General features: G+C 42.5%; 1 protein-coding gene across 1 annotated transcript in view; it reads right to left on the bottom strand.

Annotated features, from left to right (window-relative positions):
* LOC126188756 (sodium-coupled monocarboxylate transporter 1-like) overlaps positions 1–22,716 on the bottom strand; it is a 93,936-nt gene that overhangs the window by 12,985 nt on the left and 58,235 nt on the right. Inside the window, exons 8-11 of the mRNA XM_049930366.1 lie at positions 21,191–21,226; positions 14,861–14,949; positions 13,640–13,823; positions 7,654–7,740 (exon numbers count right to left, since the gene is read on the bottom strand). Of these exons, the coding sequence (XP_049786323.1) occupies positions 7,654–7,740; positions 13,640–13,823; positions 14,861–14,949; positions 21,191–21,226 (396 nt within the window). The remainder of the gene's footprint in view (positions 1–7,653; positions 7,741–13,639; positions 13,824–14,860; positions 14,950–21,190; positions 21,227–22,716) is intronic.

Raw genomic sequence — 22,716 nt, 5'->3', positions numbered from 1 at the left:
AAAGAAGGTAACTGCGAAGGAAACATGGATAACAGAAGAAACGCTGCAACTGATCGATGAAAGGAGGAAGTACAAAAATGTTTCGGGAAACTCAGGAATAGAAAAACACAAGTCGCTGAGGAATGAAATAAATAGGGGAGCTAAGACGAAATGGCTGCAGGAAGAAGATGAAGACATCGAAAAAGAAATAATTGTCGGATGGACACAATCAGCATACAGGAAAGCCAGAACAACCTTCTGTGACATTAAAAGCAAGGGTGATAAGATCAGGAGAGCAACGGAAATTCCAGTGTTAAATGCAGAGGAGAGAGCTGATAGATGGAAAGATTATATTGAAAGCCTCTGCGAGTGGAGATTTGTCTGATGTGATAGAAGAAGAAACAGGAGTCGATTTACAAGAGACAAGGGATCCAGTATTAGAATCAGAGTTTAGAAGAGCTTTGGAGGACTTAATATCAAATACATTCCATCAGAATTTCTAAAATCAATGGGGGAAGTGGCAACAAAACGACTATTCACGTTTTTGTGTAGATTGTATGAGTCTAAAGACATACTTAAGGAAAAGCATCATCCACACAATTATGAAGAGGGCAAGTGCTGACAAGTGCTAAAATTACCACACAATCGGCGTAACAGCTAATGCATCCTATTTGCTTACAAGAAAAATATACAGAAGAATGGAAAGAAAATTGAGGATTTGCTAGATGACGATCAGTTTGGCTTTAGGAAAGGTAAAGCACGAGGGAGGCAATTCTGACATTGCGGTTAATAATAGAAGCAAGACTAAAGAAAAATCAAGACACGTTCATAAGATTTGTCGACCTGGAATAAGAGTTCGACAGTGTAAGACGGTGCAAGATGTTCGAAATTCTGAGAAAAGTAGGAGTGATATATAGGGAGAGACGGGCCATCTACAGTATGTACAAGAGCCAAGAGGGAATAATAAGAATGGACGACCAAGAACGAGATGCTGGTATTAAAAAAGAGCTTAAGACAGGGCCTTACGCCCTACTGTTCAATCTGCGCACCGCGGAAACAATGATGGAAATAAAAGAAAGGTTGAGGAGTGGATTAAAATTCAAGGTGAAAGCACATCAGTGATACGATTCGCTGATGACATTACTATCCTGAGTGAAAGTAAAGAAGAATTACATGATCTGCTGAACGGAATGAACAGTGTAATGAGTACAGAGTATGGATTGAGAGTAAATCGAAGAAAGACGAAGGTAATGAAAAGAAGTAGAAATGAGAACAGCGAGAAACTTATCAGGCCTGATGGTCACGAAATAGATTAAGTTAAATAATTCCGATTTCTAGGCAGTAAAATAACCAATGATGAACGGAGCAACGAGGACATTAAAAGCAGACTAGCAATGGCAAAAAGGGCATTCATAGCCAAGCGAAGTCCACTAACATCAAATTTCGGCCTTAATTTGAGGAGGAAATTTCTGAGAATGTACGTCTGGAGTACAGCATTGTATGGTAGTGAAACATGGACTGTGGGAAACCGAAACAGAAGAGAATCGATGCAGTTGAGATGTGGTGCTACAGACGAATGTTGAAAATTAGGTGGACTGATACGGTATGGAATGAGGAGGTTCTGGGCAGAATCGGAGAGGAAAAGAAACGAAAATGTGGAAAACACTGATAAGGAGAAGGGAAAGAATGATAGGACATCTGTTAAGACATGAGAGAATGATTTACATGGTACTAGAGGCAGCTGTATCGGGCAAAAACTGTAGAGGGAGATAGAGATTGGAATACATCCAGCAGATAATTGAGGACGTAGGTTGGAAGTGCTACTCTGAGATGAAGGGGTCAGCACAGGAGAGGAATTTGTGGCGGGGCACGTCAAACCATTCAGAAGACTGACGACCAAAAAAATAAAAAATATACATTGATACTGGTAAGAGAGCAGTCACAGAAATTCGGGGACTTTAGAGAATGTTTTAATTTTAAGTTCGAAATCGGATAACCAATGATAGAAATTTATGTTTCTCAATTTACGTAATTATAAATTAAAATTTTACTAGTTTTTCCTTTACTTGTACTGTGAAATCTTGTTTCTTGCCGAGTTTCATGAATGTAGTTCAACAAGACGTACCATGTTTTGATGAGTGAGTCTGGAAGTATGAAAATGTTTATATTGTTCTGTCGATTCTTTGATTGCTCTGAGAGGAGGCTCATGAGACTAGAACACATTAAATTTTAGTTACATTATTACATAAACGAATAAAAGATTTACTACATTTGACAGACTTCTTTGACGCTAATCTCTTGACGTATAATGTTGAACATCAGTAACACCGAAAGATCATGTGAAACTTTACCGACTAGTTGGTCCTATATAATGATGCTGACTGCTGTAGCGAACTAAGGCTAAACTGTTGCGTACTTGGCACTATACTGAACTCCGTGTGAGGGCGCTGCTTATTGTTGAGACGGAGGTGTGGTCTTCTGGTGCACTACCAATACGGCGCTGCAGCTTGCAGCAAGCCCTTGCGAATGTTTGTAGTACCGATTCACGTCACCGACTTCGGTGTGCAAGGCCATCTCTGGACGAAACGACAAAAATATGTTATGAAAATGCTAGTATCTTATGGCTGCATTGTCTCAGAAGCTTAACTTCTGTACATTATCGAGGGACCATAGACCAAGTAAGTGGTTTAAATTTCAACTTGACACAACCTGTTCATGAGAAAAAGGCGTCTTAACAGAAGGACGGACAGAAAGGCATTCAGATAAAAGATGAAAAAATTCTGTGATAAAGTTAAAAATTAAAATTTTTGGATTTTTCTATTTACTTGTACTCTGAAGCCTTTCTTCTTGCCAGTTGTCATGATTCTAGATAACTGAGTTTGCGAGTATCAAATTACGTTGCTGTTCTGGTCTTCAGTCCAGGGACTGGTTTGATGCAGCCCTCTATGCTATCTTACGCTGCACAAGCTGCTTCATCTCCAAGTAACTACTGCAACCTACATCCTTCTGAATCTGCTTAGTGTATTCATCTCTTGGGCTCCCTGTACGATTTTTATCCTCCACGCTGCCTTCCAGTACTAAACTGGTATTCCATTGGTGACTCAGAACATGTCCTACCAACTGATCCCTTCTTGTTAAATTCCTGTTCTCCTCGATTCTATTCAGTGCCTCCTCACTAGTTACGTGATCTACCCATCTAATCTTTAGCTTTCTCCTGCAAACCACATTTCGGAAGCTATTCTCTTTTTGTCTAAATTAGTTATCGTCCATTATTCACTTCCGTACATGGCTACACTCCATAAAACTGCTTTCAGAAAAAACGATGACAAATATGTACTCTATGTTAACAAATGTGTCTTGTTCAGACACACCTCCCATTGCCAGTCTAAATTTTAAATCCTCTCTGCTTCGACCATCAGTTATTTTGCTCCCCAAATAGCAAAACTCATCTATTTTAAGTGTCATTTGCTAATCTTATTCCCTCAGAATTACCTGATTTAATTTGACGACATTCCATTATCCTCGTTTTGCTTTCGTTGTTGTTCATCTTATATCTTCCTTTCAAGACACTGTCTATTCCCTTCAACTGCACTTCCAGGTCATTTACTGTCTCTGACAGAATTACAATGTCACCAGCAAACCACAAAGTTTTTATTTCTTCTTCGTACATTTTAATTCCTACTTCATTTTTTTTCTTTTGTTTCCTTTACTGCTTGCTCAATATACAGATTGAATAACATCGGGGATAGGCTACAACTCTGTCCCACTCCCTTCCTAACCACTGCTTCCCTTTCACGCCCCTCGACTCTTATGCTATCTGTACAAATTGTAAATAGCATTTCGGTCCCTGTATTTGACCCCCTGCTACCTTCAGAATTTGAAAGTATTCCAGCCAACATGGTCAAAAGCTTTCTCTAAGTCTACAACTGCTAGAAACGTAGGTTTTCCTTTTCTTAATCTAGCTTCTAAGATAAGTCGTAGGGTCAGTATTGCCTCTCGTGTTCCGACATTTCTACGGAATCCTAAGTGATCCTGCTCGAGGTCGGCTTCTACCAGTTTCTCCATTCGTCTGTAAAGAATTCGTGGTAGTATTTTGCAGCCATGACTTCTTAAACTGATGGTTCGATATTTTTCACATCTGTCAAACCTGCTTTTTTGGGATTGGAATTATTATATTCTTCTTGAAGTCTGAGTGAATTTCACCAGTCTCATACATCTTGCTCACCAGATGCTAGTGTTTTGTCAGTGCTGCCCCTCCAAAGGCTATCAGTAGTTCTAATGGAATGTTGTCTACTCCTGAGGCCTTGTTTCAGTTCTCTGCGAAATTCGTCATGCAATATCCCATTTCATCTTCCTCTACGTCCTCTTCCATTTCCATAATATCGCCGTCAAGTACATCGCCCTTGTATAGACCCTCTATATATTCCTCCCTGCTTTGCTTAGAACTGCTTTTCCATGTGAGCTCTTGATATCCATACAAGTGGCCATCTCTTCTGCAAAGGTGTCTTTAATTATCCTATAGGCCGTATCGATCTTACCTCTAGTGATATATGCCTCTACATCCTTGCATTTGTCCTCTGGCCATCCATGCTTAGCCATTTTGCACTTCCTGTCGATCTCATTTTTGAGACGTTTGTAATCCTTTTAGCCTGCTTCATTTACTGCATTTCTATATTTTCTCCTTTCATCAATTGAATTCAATATCTCTTCTGTTACCCAAGAATTTCTATTAGCCCTAGTTTTTTTACCTATTTGATCCTTTACTATTTCATACCTCAAAACTACCCATTCTTCTACTACTGCAATTCTTTCCCCTATTCTTGTCAATCGTTCCCTAATGGTCTCTCTCAAACTCTCTACAACCTCTGGTTCTTTCAGTTTATCCAGGTCCAATCTCCTTAAATTCTCACCTTTTTGCAGTTTCTTCAGTTTTAATCTACAGTTCATAACCAATAGATTGTGGTCAGTGTCCCCATCTGCCCCTGGAAATGTCTTACAATTTAAAACCAGGTTTGTAAATCTCTGTATTACCATTATATAATATATCTGAAACCTTCCAGTATCTTCAGGCCTCTTCTACGTATACACCCTTTCGTGATTATCAAACCACGCTTTAATTCCTCTCTGTGCAAAATTCTACCAGGCGGCTTCCTCTTTCATTCCTTACCGCCATCCCATATTCAGCTGCAACTTTTTCTTCCCTTCCTTTTCCTACTATCGAATTTCAGTCCCTAATGACTAATTTTCGTCTCTTCACTATCTGAATAATGTCTTATACATTTCTTCAATCTCTTCGTAGTCTGTGGAGCCATAGTACTACTGTGGTAGGCGTGGGCTTTGTTTCTATCTACAATAATGTACTCACTATGCTGTTCGTAGTAGCCTACCCACGCTCCTGCTTTTTTTTTATTCATTACTAAACCTACTCCTGCATTACTCCTGTTTGATTTTGTATTTATAACCCTGTATACACCTGACCAGAAGTCTTGTTTCCCCTGTGCCCGAACTTCACTACTTCCCACTATATCTAAATTTAACCTATCCATTTCCCTTTTTAAATTTTGATATATATATGGTAAAAATAAATGTCTTGTGACTAGGGATTTCCGTCGGGTAGACCATTCGCACGGTGCAAGCATTTCGATTTGACGCTACTTCGGTGACTTGCACGTCGATGGGGATGAAATGATAATTAGGACAACACAACACCCAGTCCCTGAGCGGAGAATATCTTATATAAAACATTCCAAAATATGTGACAAACGGTCGTATATTTTGATTGCTTCGATTTAGTTGGTTAGCTTTCTTACAGCACAGAGGAACCACAGACTTTAGAAAAAGACATAAATTGAAACTTCATGTGTCTTACCATTCTTGTGAGAATAGGATCTTAAGTGACGGACAACAAATGACAAAAATTTTTCTGTGTGACATAATTATAGATCCACATGTTTCGGATTTTTCCCTGTAATTGTACTGTTAAACCTTGTTACTCTCAGTTGCATGATTCTAGGTCTACAACATGCACCCTATACATTTTGGTGAATGAGTCTGCGAGTATCAAAGTGGGTGATGTAAATGGCCGTATCTGTTGATCGACTTGCCTTATAAATCTTCATGTTTGCACCACCAACGGACAGGGAGTGACGAATTACGAATTCATACGTCTACTTGTTCCTAAAAAAATTGGTTTTTAACAGACGGACAGAGACACAGGCAGACAGACAGATGGACAACAAACGTGATCCTATAAGGCTGCATTTTAACCGATGTATGTACAGAACCCTGATTACGAAAGTTTTCGACTTTCTGCTGACAGTACTGTTGAGTGATACTTAAGATAGGTGAATAAATTAGTGAAATCAATGTGAAATGAAGTAGAAATAAGAAAATAAATGAAAAACTTAGTTTAGTTTAGAAGAGTTACACACGGGCAAACATCGGGCAGAGCAGCAGTGACAGAAGAGCCAATGACCATGAAGTCAGCACGTTCTGGAGAAGCCATCGCCCTCCCCATATAAGCGGAAACTGTCGATTCAGCCGTCAGGGCATCGCCCGACCGGCTCACGTCAAGAAGATTCTTCGAGAAGCTTTTCAACGTGGCAGAAGAGACTCACGTGTTTCTCAGTTGTCACATGTGATCATAGGCCCTCGCCTACATTCCAAGAGCCAATGAACGCCGTTAAGAAGATTGTTCGAGAAGCTTTTCAACGTGACAGAAGAGGCAGTGACCGTGAAGTCGTTCACCTCCAGTGAACTGAAGTGAATAATTACGCGAGACGCAGTGGACCCGACAAAGAGAGTAGTTTTCAGTTCAGTTTCGGAGCTGAAGACCGTCATGCAGGGAGAGACTACATCGTACACAGAAGCACGAAGTTCGTCGCTGTAATGGAATAGCAAGCAGCAGCCTCGCCGTCAGATGACAGGAGTTAGAAGGTATTTGAAGACTGATTTTTACGTACCCGGGTGACTCGTGAGGACGGGAGACGGCCTCACACCAGCAGTCACCTGCGAGCTGGGATGAAGATCTGACAGCCGAAGACTGGCAAGCGGGAGTCCGTTGTTAGAGTCCGAGACACTGGCCTTCCCCCGCCGCGCCGCTCCGCTGGCCGACGCGCAACACTGACACACGCGGCCGCTTAGAGAAGAGAAACACTGGGATGCCACATCCAAGGTATCACCATCCGATGCACGACTTCGTTCTCATTGATTAAACGGGCCACAGCACGATGCGCGTCTCCAGTCAACTGGGCGAGACGGCGACACGAGGTACACACCGCCATGAGTCATCAGACGCCGCCGCTGCCGCAGCAGAAGGCTTCGCAAACGACACAGCTGCCGCTCTCCGAGCCAGAACATCCAGTAAGGAAACAGTTGTACAAAACTTTCAATAAAAGTTATATGTAAAAATGCTGTTTCATTCTACCTCCTACCAGAGCTAAGGAAGGACCCACCCTGCCCACATGTTGTTAAGAGAGAAAAATTAATTTATTTACTATTTTCGCCCTGACATAATGCTTTAGAATCAAATGCCCTTTGCAGTAATGCTCATCCTGACAATTGACTAGCATCAAAAGAGAAAACTCAGCTACATTTAGTAGCAGAAGTGTTACAGTACAAATGTAATGAGAAACGATGGTGTCGTGTCACCGTTAAATTGCGATAAGTGCTTACCTTTGTGTTGGCCGAGGGAACCAGCATGCCGAGTGTGAATATCCCGAGCAGCGAGCCGTTCGTCACGCCTCCCACGCTGTAGCCCAGCTGTGGACACAAAGAGAAACGGCGCACTGTTGTCACAAGATTAGCTGTAATAGGCAGTTAGCGGAGTAACGGCAGCGGCGCACACACTGGTAGCCTGGCGCGGCCGACTGACGGGCGTGTGGGAGTCCGCTGAAGGCTCCTGGCCCAGCTCGGGATAGTTCAGCTGGTGGACCGCTGCCAGGGCAATGCAAAGCTAAAGTCTTGACTCACTGCCCTGGACGCATGTTTTAAACAGCAAAAAACGTCTCGTAGAACTTTATGTTTGCAATTTCGATCGTCCTCTTCTTGTCACATAATCTGTAAATTGTATTAATGATACTTTTTCATTCCATTATTTAATGTTGCTTGCTCTAACCCTTGCTGAATGGAACGCAGTAAATTGGCTCGAACGCCGCTATTTTGAAAAAAAGTAATAATAAGGCCTGCTATACGTCAGTTTCATTGAATAGTTGGGTATTGCTCTCCTGCTGGTAGCGTGGTAGCTTGGTATTTACTTCAATAAATTGGTATTTTACAAAGAAAATAGTTGCCTACTGCTGTAACAACAGAGACCTGTTTGCAATTAACTACCTCTTGTGACACAGCTGGCAAGTAGCTAATTGTAATTTCCAATCTTAGAGTAAGGAGAGATAGACTGGAAGATGTTCCTAATGATGTATTTTCTTAATTGGTGTGTATTCCCAATTTTCTTGGTATCGACGGGAGATGCAAAATAGTAAACTTTGGTGGCCGATAGACGAATGTGTGACGCTGCACAACAGTTTCACCAAGCAGTCGGCAAGAACGGTAAACAGGGCAAATGTCGATACCAGGACACCGTCTTCACAAATATCATTCCGTATACTCAGTTGGACAGTAACTGTGCCTTCGAGACAGGTGCGTGGACAATGTATGCAGATTTCATCATTCGAGATAGGACGTGCTGTTGAGCTCAAGAAAGCTGGTTGGAGTAATCGGCGAATCGCTCCACCTTTGAATAGCAGCTATGCTACTATACGACGATGATGGCAGGAGTTTGAGCCATGGCCGAACACAGCATCGAGAAGGGAGGAAGCGGTCTACCTAGCTATATGACAATACGTAAGGACCGAGCATTCATCAGAGAGGCACTGAAGAGCCCCGGATTCCTTATCATCATCGATACGACGTGCAACCGGTGCTGCAGTTAACCGTAAGGACCGTAAGTAGGTGGCTGAGCTCACGACGCCTCATGCGGTGGCTGCCATTGACATCTGTAGGCTGAGAAGCCCTTCTTCAGTGGTGTCGGCACATTCTGCCTGGAATCTCACCGGCTGGAGTGATAAGAGACATTTCACGTCCCGATGACCAGTGGTTCCTGGAGATACGCCGGACAGCAGTGGGATACGAAGCTAACTGTCGCCCATCATGTGGCCTGAGAACCTGAAATGATGCTCTGGGCTGCCTTTTCATTTCGTAGATGGACCCCTTTAGTTGTCATTCGCGGCACGCTTACAGCAGAGCGGTATGTCGACAATATTTTATGCCCCGTTTTGTTGCCCTTCATGGCAAACCATATTGAGCCTACATTTCAGCAAAATAGTGGTCACCGGCACATGGCGAGCTTTTCTACTGCTTAGCTTCATGCTGGAGCATAATGGGCAGCGCCCTCCAATGACTTCGGAATTATGGCAATCTAACGCACCAATTGAACTGGATTCAGCACGATTTCCCTCAAGAGGACATCTGACACTCCTGTCACTGCCAAGCCGAATAAGGGCCAGAAGTGGACCAACGCGTTATTGACTTGTTAAGCTGTGTCTCGTGGATAATGCCCGCAGCTCATGGTCTCGCGGTCGCGTTCTCGCTTCCCGAGCACGGGATCCCATTCATCACCATCTATTAAAGTGGCGAGATTGGATTGAGCAACGGTTGGGTATTTGTACGGGCCCTGATAACCGCGCAGTTGACCAACCAAACATCATCTCTTGGATAAATCATCCATCATCAGCAAAATTTGGAGGTGCAAGTAACTTTCACATATGACGTGTCACTTCCGAGTGACGTAGCTCAACGAAACTTTGACCACACATTGAACGAGCTGCTGCAGCGTAGCTCAGAAGTAACTGAAACAAATATATGTTTTCATTTCTTGGATAAGAGTGTGATCACTACGGACGGCGATGTATGCTCTAAAACGTGCTTCCATGCTGGACATAAGATTGGTATGTTCTTGTGGTAGGGCGTTCCGTTCTTCCACCAGCGAAGCTGACAGCTGCAATATGGCACCCCAATGCAGTCCACACCCATTTCATACGATTTAATCGGGGGGAAATTGTGCTACTGGGCTATGTTTATTACAAGAGAAACAGATGTGAGGGTAAGGAATTGGCCTCAGAAAGTGCTTCGCTGGGCGGATGATCTCTTCAACACCTCAGAACATCTATAAGAAATTTTATGGCATATTTATTTGTGTAGACGATTTACTCGATTTTATCAGTTCAAACATTCCTTAAATTTTATCATAAGATAGTTCTCCAGGAACATTTAACTAAAATTATCTTTCGAATTGTTTATTTCGTATTATGGCAACTTTTTGATACATAAACAGATGTAAAAAAAGTTGCCTTAGCTCATGTTTGTCGGATTCATCGGGTTGACAATACAGATCTAAAAATCGGGGAAACAAATGTTCACATGGTAAAAATAATGATTCTGATATTTTACCATAAAAATACAGCGACCAGCAATATGCATTTAGGGTTTGCACCCATCTTCAGCTGGCAAATTACATGTATCTTCAGTTTATATAGTGGTACAATATCGACAGCAGTTTTAATGCTGCAGTTTGCCTGTACAAAAGCAACGATTCCAATCATTTACTTCAATTTCGCGAGTTTAAAGTTACGCACTATCAGTTCATTTTACTTACATTCTCCTTTCCTTGTTTCTTCTTGGCCTTTCTTTTTTGTAACGGCACAAACACTTTTTTTCACGTATTTTACACAGGCGCACTGCGTTATCCGCCATGTTGTTGACTGACAGTTTTGTTTACACACAAGCAGTTTGTCTATGGACAGAGTTATATTTTACGAAAGTTTTGAGGTTCTAGCTAAGCTACTGTTTACTAAACAATGACTTGGGTGATAGAAGTATTCTAAATACGATGTATACTAAGTTTTGTTTTTGGTTACTTAGGCAGTATTGAAGATAATAAGCTAACATAACACATTTATACAAAGCAGTAATTCATACATTTACAAATAACAAAGATAGAATTAAGATTATTATGTTGTGTATTATTACATGCATTTCTTGGGTTTATATTAGATTATGTTATTTCTTGATTGTGCTTAGTAAGTGGTTTGATAAGTAGAGCGTGGAAGTTTTTCAGAAATATTCGGTTTGGTAACTGTTTGGTCGTTAAGTATGTCAGAAGGTGATCCATGTTTATGTGAATAAATTTCGATTTCTTCTAGGAGGTTCATTCTTTTTCCTTTGTTGGCACCTGTGTAAAATACGTGAGAAAAAGTGTTTGTGCTGTTACAAAAAAGAAAGGCCAAGAAAAAACATGGAGAGGAGAATGTAAGTAAAATGAACAACTGATAGTGCGTAACTTTAAACACTCGAAATTGAAGTAAATGATTGGAATCATTGCTTTTGCACAGGCCAGCTGCAGCATCCAAATTACTGTCGATATTGTACCACTGTAGAAACTGAGGATACATGTAATTTGTCAGCTGAAGATGGGTGCAAACCCGATATGCATATTGGCATAAATAAAACGCATTAAAAAAAGTGGCTGGACGCTGCATTTTTATAGTAAAATACCCTTATCCACAGCCACGGAGCTCAACAATCAAAATGAAATGGACAAATTGTTAAATAATGATTCATTATCGCATACTGAAAGAATGAAATGCCTATAAACACAAATCAATCTTGTATATCTTGTTAAATTCAATGACTTTTCTGTAGCCCCTAGCCTAATGAACAATTGATGGCAACAGTGGAAAGGTGCAGAATATTTTAATATTAAATGATGTTCGTTTTCACGTTTTATTTTACAGTTAGAATAGTGACGGACACATCTGCATCACTTTACGGCCTGTCAATTGCAGTGATGACTAATATTAATGAAAGACCTAATTTTAAACGTTACATTTACAACAGGAACGGTACACTTACTCATATTGAATATATATGTCTTTCGTAGATGCTGCCTCTTCATACATGCTGCCTCTTCACTGATTTTCAGGCATTCTGAATTTCAAATTGCACTGCATTTAATTGGTAGAATTACATTTTTTACAACAAAAATGCACGTCACGTACTACCTCCCATCTGTCCTGCACTCGGTGCAAACTGTCCTGTGGCTACATTCTCGCGCCAGATGTTTCTGAAGTTCTATTTCAAACACGTGTTCTGACATAACTGAAGTACTAGGTGGCTGTTACGGATCCGGTGGTTCTGATATACACGATGAAATCAACTGACCATTTCTCAACATGAGAAACCACTGAATTTTAGTAACATGTTCCGATGTTTTTATAAGAGAACAAAATCTTTACTGGGAAATGTAACTATTTATTGTGATCATAAATTGTAGTATTTTTCGTGATAAAATGGGCTACTGACAAGATGGAAAGCACCATTGCGTTCACAATTTCAAGTGGACAAATTGAGCCACTACATTTGAGCCTTTATTGAACCTGCGCTTACATTATCGTTCAGAAATAATTGAATATTCTTAGGGCTATCAGTGACGTAAATGTAGAAATAATATAAATGTCTACTTTTACAGGAGAGGGAATACGTTATATGAACTGAAACAAACAACGACTGAATGTTTTGTAAATTATGACAACATTCCTATCTCTTCAACGTATGACATTTTTCAAGCAAGTATATTTACAATCGACAACTGATTTAACACAAGCAAAATATACAAATTATTTACTTGAGCCAATAAACTTAGCAAACAAGGATGTTTTTAAAATTCAACTAATGATTTGGACACTTTTTATATCGAGCGAAATCATTCTACATTTTGAATGACTGTGGCATCTTACATAATCAGAAAATAAAATGCTTTGCATTCCCTAACGCAAACTTCAGTTCGCAAAAGTGATTATAAAGCTGGGTTCACTAGCTTTTTCCCCCTGTTTATCACTGGTATGTCTACTACACTCGCTTGAAAATGTCAGCGATTAATATTTCACACCGAGGAAAAAAATATGGAGAGGGGTAGTGTGAAGAATAAAATTGTACAGTAGCTTTCACGTAAAAACTACCGACTGTATTGTAAAAGTATAGTCTACTGAAAAAGCATACACTACCAAAATAAATGTTGGAAAAATGAAACGACAGTATCTCAGTATCAAGCGAGTGAAAATTTGTACGAAGACCGGGAATCCAACCAGCTTACTAGACAGGGGAGCTAGCTTCTAAGCCACGTTGTCAAAGTGGTTCGCACAACTGCAGGGACTACGCTCGCACGCTTTCCTCCTGTATCCCTATTCTCACTGCCGCCCCAGTCTATTCTAAATTCCCCTTTACACACAAACAGAATTGCCGAAGCTCTCCATGTTCTGCAATAGCTCCTCAGCACTGAACGTATATGACGGATCCAGCCTGAACCCCACGTGTAGGTACTTACATAAATTTTCAATTGCCACTTCAGTCTGTTTACATAAAATTTGTTAGAGGATTAAACCAACAAAAGCTCAAAGACAGTATCAGATTAAAGATCCTGTTGATTAGATAAACCTTTCAGATTTTTTTCTGCTGAAAGGTATTTGGTATCAGAATATCGTTTTAACTTAGTAATTAATTTATTTATTTCCCGTACTGTCCGAATGTTGTCTTAAGTACCCTACAACAAACGTCCGGAGTCCTTCAGAACTCTTGCGTATACGTTGTCGTTGAGATGGATGCTTACCTCCAGAATTGTTCCCAGCCTCTCTACAATGTAGACCATTCCTACGGTGATGATGCCCACAACCAGCACGATGGCCTGCATTATTAAGTTCACCAGCAGATCCGTCTTCTTTTTGGGCATCAGGGGCAGTAGGAAGTCCTCGTAGATAGTACCAGAAAGAGCGTTGAGAGTGCCAGACATGGAACTGAAATCAAGCGCTCATTGCTAGGATGTGTAAGACGAACTATTAGTAGTACAGAATAAATATACTCAAACACCAAGCAAATTTTCACATCTGGACACTGATATTAAACTGGTAATATCAGGATGATTTCGTGATGTTACAAACTTTCAGGAATAGTGAAACAAAGCAAAATATGTCAGTTTGAGGTAGGGATTCTAGTCCGGAAACAAGCTATCCGAAATATATGAGCGAAAAACTTTCTGATGTCTGACAGTGGAGTACAAGTATCGGTGCTGTTGGTAGTAAGATTATGGGGTAGCAACTTTCAGAGGTGGTAGTATGGACCAAAATTGGAAAAAAAAGTCTAGTAAACATGAACACTTGTTCATCACTATGGTTTTTCGCAATTAAATTTTCCTTGGAGTCGTGTACATCTCCATAGATACAGTGGTGATAACTGTAGTAATATGTGTGTGCAGTAATAAAATCGACAAACACTACTGAATTGACTTCTTCCTCACTCTAGATGTTTCGGAAGATACTTTCCATTTCCTGCTATAGTTAAATGAAGTATTTACACTTCCTATGAATACACTGCAAAGATGTGTAATCATGACAGTATCTAGGAACCTGTAGGTACGACAGTTTGTGACACTTGGTTCCAGTTGATTCTGAAACGCAGTCTCGCAGCTGATAACAAGACGCAAGTGATTAAAATTGTTTACTCATCTTGATAAATCTACGTCAAATTAAAGTGTCAAATTAAACTAGCAACGGTTCCAGTTCCCTACTTCAGTTAAAGAAAGTCCAGAATAAATTTATGCATCTAGGTGGTCACATCCTAAAACATAGTTCAATTGCGCATCATTTGGAAAGAGATATTCTTTGTCATACTGTCGCACTGTTGTTTGTTGAAGTTATTTTGTCCCATTGTCGGTTTAGTACTTAGCATGAACGGCAAGGTCAGTACTGCATGCTGGTATGCATCGAACATAAGTAACATTGAGATCGATCGTACCCCTTCTCTAAGACTTGCCTGCTGCAGCGGCAGTACGCACCTGAGGGCAGCGCCGAAGATGCCTGCAACGAAGAGGCCCGGCAGCCCGGGGACGTGGCCGGCCACCCGCATCACGTAGAAGGGCAGCAGCTGGTCGGGCCGCGACACCTCCTGCACCGCCGTGGCACCCGAAGACATTGTAAACATCACGTCGCAGACGTATTTCAACTCACTGCATTAATGAATTCTTTCAGCAACAAGATATGCAATAAACTGCGACACATCTGTGGCACATTATTAGGAATAAGTAAAAAATGCGGATATATTCCTTTCACTCACACCAGTCGAATTTTGGACATCCATTGTTAAGATTGTCAGTGCAGTGTGGACAAAACTTACCTGACCCGGGAAATATTTCATGCACCTTTAGGTAGGCAGTCCAGCTTACATCATACACTATTGGCCATTAAAATTGCAACACCAAGAAGAAAGGCAGATGATAAACGGGTATTCATCAGTACCCAGAACAACCACCTATGGCCGTAATAACGGCCTTGATACGCCTGGGCATTGAGTCAACCAGAGCTGGGATGGCGTGCACAGGTACAGCTGCCCATGCAGCTTCAACAGACCACAGTTCATCAAGAGGAGTGACAGGCGTATTGTGAATAAGTAAAAAATGCGGATATATTCCTTTCACTCACACCAGTCGAATTTTGGACATCCATTGTTAAGATTGTCAGTGCAGTGTGGACAAAACTTACCTGACCCGGGAAATATTTCATGCACCTTTAGGTAGGCAGTCCAGCTTACATCATACACTATTGGCCATTAAAATTGCAACACCAAGAAGAAAGGCAGATGATAAACGGGTATTCATCAGTACCCAGAACAACCACCTATGGCCGTAATAACGGCCTTGATACGCCTGGGCATTGAGTCAACCAGAGCTGGGATGGCGTGCACAGGTACAGCTGCCCATGCAGCTTCAACAGACCACAGTTCATCAAGAGGAGTGACAGGCGTATTGTGACGAGCCAGTCGCTCGGCCACCATTAACCAGACGATTTCAGTTGGTTAGAGATCTGGAGAATGTGCTGGACAGGGCAGCAATCGAACATTTCCTGTATCCGGAAAGGCCCGTACAGGACCTACAACATGCGGTCGTGCATTATCCTGTTGAAATGTAGGGTTTCGCAGGGATCGAATGAAGGGTAGAGCCACGGGTCGTAACACATCTGAAATGTAACGACCATGTTCAAAGTGCCGTGAATGCGAACGAGAGGTGACCGAGACGTGTAACCAATGGCACCCCATACCATCACGCCAGGTGATACGCAAGTAGGGCGATGACGAATACGCGCATCCAATGTGCGTTCACCGCGATGTCGCCAAACATGGATGCGACCATCATGATGCTGTAAACAGAACCTGTATTCATCCGAAAAAAATGAGGTTTTGCCATTCGTGCACCCAGGTTCGTCGTTGAGTACACCATCGCAGGGGCTCCTGTTTGTGATGCAGCGTCAAGGGTAACCGCAGCCATGGTCTCCGAGCTGATAGTCCGTGCTGCTGCAAACGTCGTCGAACTGTTCGTGCAGATGGTTGTTCTCTTACAAACGTCCCCATATGTTGACTCAGGTATCGAGACGTGGCTGCACGATCCGTTAAAGCCATGCGGATAAGATGCCTGTCATCTCGACTGTTAGTGATAAGAGGCCGTTGGGATCCAGCACTTAGTTCCGTATTACCCTCCTGAACCTACCGATTCTATATTCTGCTAACAGTCATTGTATCTCGACCAACGCGAGCAGAAAAGTCGCGATACGATAAACCGCAATCGCGATAGACTACAATCCGACGTTTATCAAAGTCGGAAACGTGATGGTACGCATTTCTCCTCCTTACACGAGTCATCACAACAACGTTTCACCAGGAAACGTCGGTCAACTGCTGTTTGTGTATGAGAAATCGGTTGGAAACTTTCCTCATGTCAGCACGTTGTAGGTATCGCCACCGGTGCCAACCTTGTGTGAATGCTCTGAAAAGCTAATCATTTGCATATCACATCTTCTTCGTGTCAGTTAAATTTCGCGTCTGTAGCACATAATCTTCGTGGTGTAGCAATTTTAATAGCCGTAAGTGTATATTATGCTTGCAGATGATGTACAATGGGTTTCCTATTTTCAGAAGAATGAATTATTTTGCGAGTCACTTCCACAGTGAACTGACAAAAGACGTGGGACAGCGTTATGGTTATGTACAGCTGGTCATAGTGTCGTGCACACAAGGTATAAAAGAGCAGTGCGTTGGCGTGGACGTCATTTGTACACAAGTACCTCGCGTGAAAACGTTTCCGACGTGATTATTGCCGCACGACTGGGATTAAGATTTTCAACGTGGAATGACAGTTGAAAGTAGACGCACTGAAAATTCCATTTCGGAAATCGTTAGGGAATTCAATATTCCGAGATTCAGAGTGTCAAGAGTATGCCGAGAATACTAAGTTTCATGTATTACCTCTTACGATGGACAGGGCAGTGACCGACGTCCGATTAACGACCGAGAGCACTGGCGTTTGCGTGGAGTTGTCAGTGCTAACAGACAACCAACACTGCGTGAAATAACCGCAGAAGTCAGTGTAGGACGTACAAAGAACGTATACTTTAGCGAAGCATGGCGTTAATGGGCTATATCAGCAGACACCCGAATCAAGTTCCTTTGCTAAGTTCCTCTTGGCCTCGCAACGATGTCAGTTGGACCCTAGATGATTGGAAAACCGTCGTCTGGTGAGATGAGACCTCATTTCAGTTAACCTGAGCAGATGGCAAGTTTTAGGTGTGGCGGGAACCCAAGAAGCCATGGATCCAACTTGTCAACAACAAGCTGTGGAAGCTGGTGTTTGCTCAATAATGGTGTGTCTGTTTACATGGAATTGAGTGGCTCCTTTTACCTAACTGAACCTATCACTGGATGGAAACAGTTACGGTCGTGTACTCGGGGCCATTTGCAGCCATTCATAGATTTCATGTTTCCAAACAACTATGGAAATTCAGTGGATGACAACGAGTGATGACAATGGGCCACAGTTCTTTGCGATTGGTTTGAAGAACATTGAAATGATTTGGCCGCCCAGTTCGCTAGATATGAATCCCATCTAACATTTATGGGATATAATCGAGAGCTGGACACAATCCTGCACCGGCGATTATGGATGGCTATAGCAGCAGAATGGGTCAATATTCCTAAAGGGGATATCAGATTTGTTGTGTCCATGCCTCTTCGAGTTGTTGCACTACTCCAGGGGGAAGTAGGTCGAGACAATACAAGTATGTATCCCATGACTTGTAATCTTAATTTATTTTGCTCACCCTGTATAGAACGGACGACTTCCGTGGTCGTCCTATTAGCGTCCTCACTCCTTACCATCGGTGAGAGGATGACGATATAAGCAAAAAGGGACTGGTTCAACATAGCTAGAGCCGAGACGTGTAGCTCAACATTCGAGTACATTGTGTGTTTCAACCAGCTGCTGTTGTGTGTGGATACATAATGTTCCAAGGGCATCAAGATCTTCAAATCATTGTACACAGTATACTCACTGGTAAGCTTTGTGGCTATACTCCTTCGCCATATCCGCCTTCTCAGGAATTCATTCGGCCCTGACTATTTTTATGAATGACAATGCGCGATCGCATCGAAGTGTGCAGGGAGGTCTTAGAACGAAAGGATGTTAGGCGAATGGACTGACCTGCCCGTCGTCCCGACTTAAATACCATCCAGCAGCTGTCGGCAGCGCTGATGGAGTGGTGGAACGCCCTGCCATAGGAGTTCATCAGCAACCTTGTGGCCAGCGTGGGAGCATGCTGCACAACGTGCTCTGCCATCTGCGGTGATTGAACACATTATTAAGAACCGTGTCCCGCCATTTGTAACGTCCTGGGCTACATCTTGAATCGCGATGACAGCGTAATTATTAACTGAGTAAAAGTTCGCCTCATTGCCTATTTCTTACGGTTACCTCATGTACTATACTACGACAGCCGGCCCGGCTAACTGTGGGATCTAACGCGCTGCTTCCCGAGCGGGAAGACTTGCCGGTCCTCGCCACGAATCCGCCCGGCGGATTTGTGTCGAGGTCAGCCAGCCTATGGATGGTTTCCATCTACCTCGGCGAATGTGGGCTGGTTCCCCTTATTCCGCCTCAGTTACAGTGTGTCGGCGATTTCTGCGCAGAAACCGTTTCCACATACGCATACACCATGATTATTCTACCAGGGAAACATTTTGGGTTACAGTCGTCTGGTATGATGCGTTCCTGAGGACGAGGAAAGGGGGGGGGGGGCGTCCACTGGGGGCCCCACCACACAATAACTCCTGGTTCGGTGATAGCGGCGGTGGGGTGGGTGGACTGCTGTGGCCTGTTAGTAGTTGTGAACCACTGCAGGCTGCGGCAAGTCGAAGCCTCTCCGTCGTTTCTCGGTCCCCAGTTCAATACATACACACTATGGCATTTCATTCTACGTAGGGCCCAATTTTTATCGATTTTGTGTTGTCTGTAGTGACATACCATGCGAAAGTTACATTCAGCCACAAGTTTTGCACAACAATGTAATTGCAGAAAAGCCAAGGTGTGAATATCCATTCACACAAATTAATTTTTGTATCACGTAGCAACGAGAAACCAGAGAGATTATATTCAGCATACCTTAATTGTAAATACCTGCTCTAGTTTGGGTTCATATTGAAAAGTGAAATTATGCATACATGTTAGTGTAGAAGTGTTTCTTCTGGTAAAAGGTGAAAGGTGAAAGAAACAGTAAGTATACACTAGAGTTTCAGTGAACGTATTAATCTGCTGCTCACTTCTCTACTTAACGTCATAATTGTAGGAACAGGTTGGCCAAATAGTCAGGAAAATGTAAATAACCACGCTGTTTTCGAAAATAAAAAGGAAACATTTTAGAAATTATTTTAAGGAAACAACAAAAATTTCTATCAAGATGACCACGTCTTGTATCACTCAAGCAGTTCCAAGGTAATAAGTGGATCACTTATTGAAAAATATACACTCAAAACGCATTTCTTTGATGTAGAGACAGTTATTCCTGTCGCTCACAGATGACGATGTCTAGGTGATGGACAAACAAAAGATTACCGTGCATAATACGGAGTAATAAACCAGATGGAAATTCAAAACAGCTTCCAATCGTTTCACATTGCACAAATATAGTTTGTGTGTGGTTTTCAAGAGAATAGTATACCATTCTTCCTGCTAAATACTGACTGGTTAATTGTAACAAGTTCAGCGTAAAAACATGGCTAGCAATCGCGTGAACACCTCTCCGAAGTAGACCGCAACTGTTTAATAATAGTGAGATTTGGTAACTGATGGCAAGACAAGGTGCGTCAATTCAATCTCGTGCTCAGAGAAACAATACAGGACCATGCGAATTCCGTGAACAGGAGCCTGTTGTCTTGCAAGACAGCATACCCATTGGGGAATAACAGTGGACCATGGGATGAACATCACCGGCCAATATCGTTACATAATCCTTGGCAGTAAATACTAACTTGCGGAGTACCGATGGCGCCCATGAAATACCACGGCATGGCTGCCCAAACGGTCATCGAACCCCTCGCCATGTTTCACTCTTTAGACGTAAACTCAGCCGGAAGCTGGAAACTATATGAAGACTATCAAATTTGTTTCTTCCATAGCTCCATAGTCCAGGTTTTCTGGTTTCGCGCCGGCTGGGGTGGCCGAGCGGTTTATGGGGCTACAGTCTGGGACCGCGCGACCGCTATGGTCGCAGGTTAGAATCCTGCCTCGGGCGTGGATGTATGTGATGTCCTTAGGTTAGTTAGATTTAAGTATTTCTAAGTTCTAGGGGACTGATGAACTAAGAATTTATGTCCCATAGGGCTCAGAGCCATGTGAACATTTTTTTTGGTTTCGCGCCATGTTTTCCTTTTACCGGCATTTTAATGAATTATGAGTTTTATAATGCCCGCTCGCCCTGCAGTCCTCTGCTTATGGACTTCACTTCGTGTTGTTTTCGCGCCGACAGATTCTTGAGTGCGACAAAAAATGGTTCAAATAGCTCTAAGCACTATGAGACTTAACTACTGCCGAGATCATCAGTCCCCTAGAAATTAGTACTTAAACCTAAATAACGTAAGGACAGCACACACATCCATGTCTGATTCAGGATTCGAACCTGCGACCACAGCAGCAACGCGTTTCCGGACGGAAGCGCCTAGAACCGCTCGGTCACAGAGGCCGGCCTCAGTGCGACACACTGTTCTGCAGTGACTTTCGAAGACCTCTTCAATGACCGTCTGTCACGATGACTCAGGGGTGTGTTTTAGAGGAAGATGTTTTTTCCACCTGCTCTGAATGCGGTATAAGTCTTCGACAGAGTGCCTCTTGAAACACCAAAAACTTCCTCTACCACGGTTAAGGCAGCACCATCCATCGAAAACCAGTTTCGTACATCTACATCCATACTCCGCAAGCCACCTGACGGTGTGTGGCGGAGGGTACCCTGAGTACCTCTATCGGTTCTTCCTTCTATTACAGTCTCGTATTGTTCGTGGAAAGAAGGATTGTCGGTATGCTTCTGTGTGGGCTCTAATCTCTCTGATTTTATCCTCATGGTCTCTTCGCGAGATATACGTAGGAGGGAGCAATATACTGCTTGACTCTTCGGTGAAGGTATGTTCTCGAAACTTGAACAGAAGCCCGTACCGAGCTACTGAGCGTCTCTCCTGAAGAGTCTTCCACTGGAGTTTATCTATCATCTCCGTAATGCTTTAGCGATTACTAAATGATCCCGTAACGAAGCGCGCTGCTCTCTGTTGGATCTTCTCTATCTCTTCTATCAAACCTATCTGGTACGGATCCCACACTGCTGAGCAGTATTCAAGCAGTGGGCGAACAAGCGTACTGTAACCTACTTCCTTTGTTTTCGGATTGCATTTCCTTAGGATTCTTCCAATGAATCTCAGTCTGGCATCTGCTTTACCGACGATCAACTTTATATGATCATTCCATTTTAAATCACTCCTAATGCGTACTCCCAGATAATTTATGGAATTAACTGCCTCCAGTTGCTGGTCTGCTATTTTGTAGCTAAATGATAATGGATCTATCTTTCTATGTATTCGCAGCACATTACACTTGTCTACATTGAGATTAAATTGCCATTCCCTGCACCATGCCTCAATTCGCTGCAGATCCTCCTGCATTTAAGTACAATTTTCCATTGTTACAACCTCTCGATACACCACAGCATCATCTGCAAAAAGCCTCAGTGAACTTCCGATGTCATCCACAAGGTCATTTATGTATATTGTGAATAGCAACGGTCCTATGACACTCCCCTGCGGCACACCTGAAATCACTCTTACTTCGGAAGACTTCTCTCCATTGAGAATGACATGCTGCGTTCTGTTATCTAGGAACTCTTCAATCCAATCACACAATTGATCTGATAGATTTCATTTAACTCTAATATAGTGCACTTAAAATACACTGAGCCATGTTCTGAGCACACTGACACTTGCAACGTATCGAGGACATTGCACTGGTGCCGATCTTGGTCAAATACAACCGCACAACCTGCAGGCATTTATGTTCAAGCATAAATTCCTCGCGATTTCTCCATACTTTTGTCGAACCCCTTACTATACTGCGAATATACAGGTTGTTTTTTTTCCACCGCGTACGAGCTCACGGGATTGAACGATGAGAGGATAGAGAACAAAAATGGTCTAGTGAACTTTTGACCGGGAATGCGTGGTTTCCATGATAGAGGCCATTTATTCTATCATACACTGTTACAGAGACTGCAGTCCCATACGCGCTGTACCACCCAGCCACAGTTACAGTATGCATGTTCTCCTTTAATGTGG

Source organism: Schistocerca cancellata, chromosome 5, assembly GCF_023864275.1.
Source record: "Schistocerca cancellata isolate TAMUIC-IGC-003103 chromosome 5, iqSchCanc2.1, whole genome shotgun sequence".
Taxonomy (NCBI): Eukaryota; Metazoa; Arthropoda; class Insecta; order Orthoptera; family Acrididae; genus Schistocerca; species Schistocerca cancellata.
Note: the sequence above shows the minus strand (reverse complement) of the source record. Positions and strands in the feature narration are given on the sequence as shown.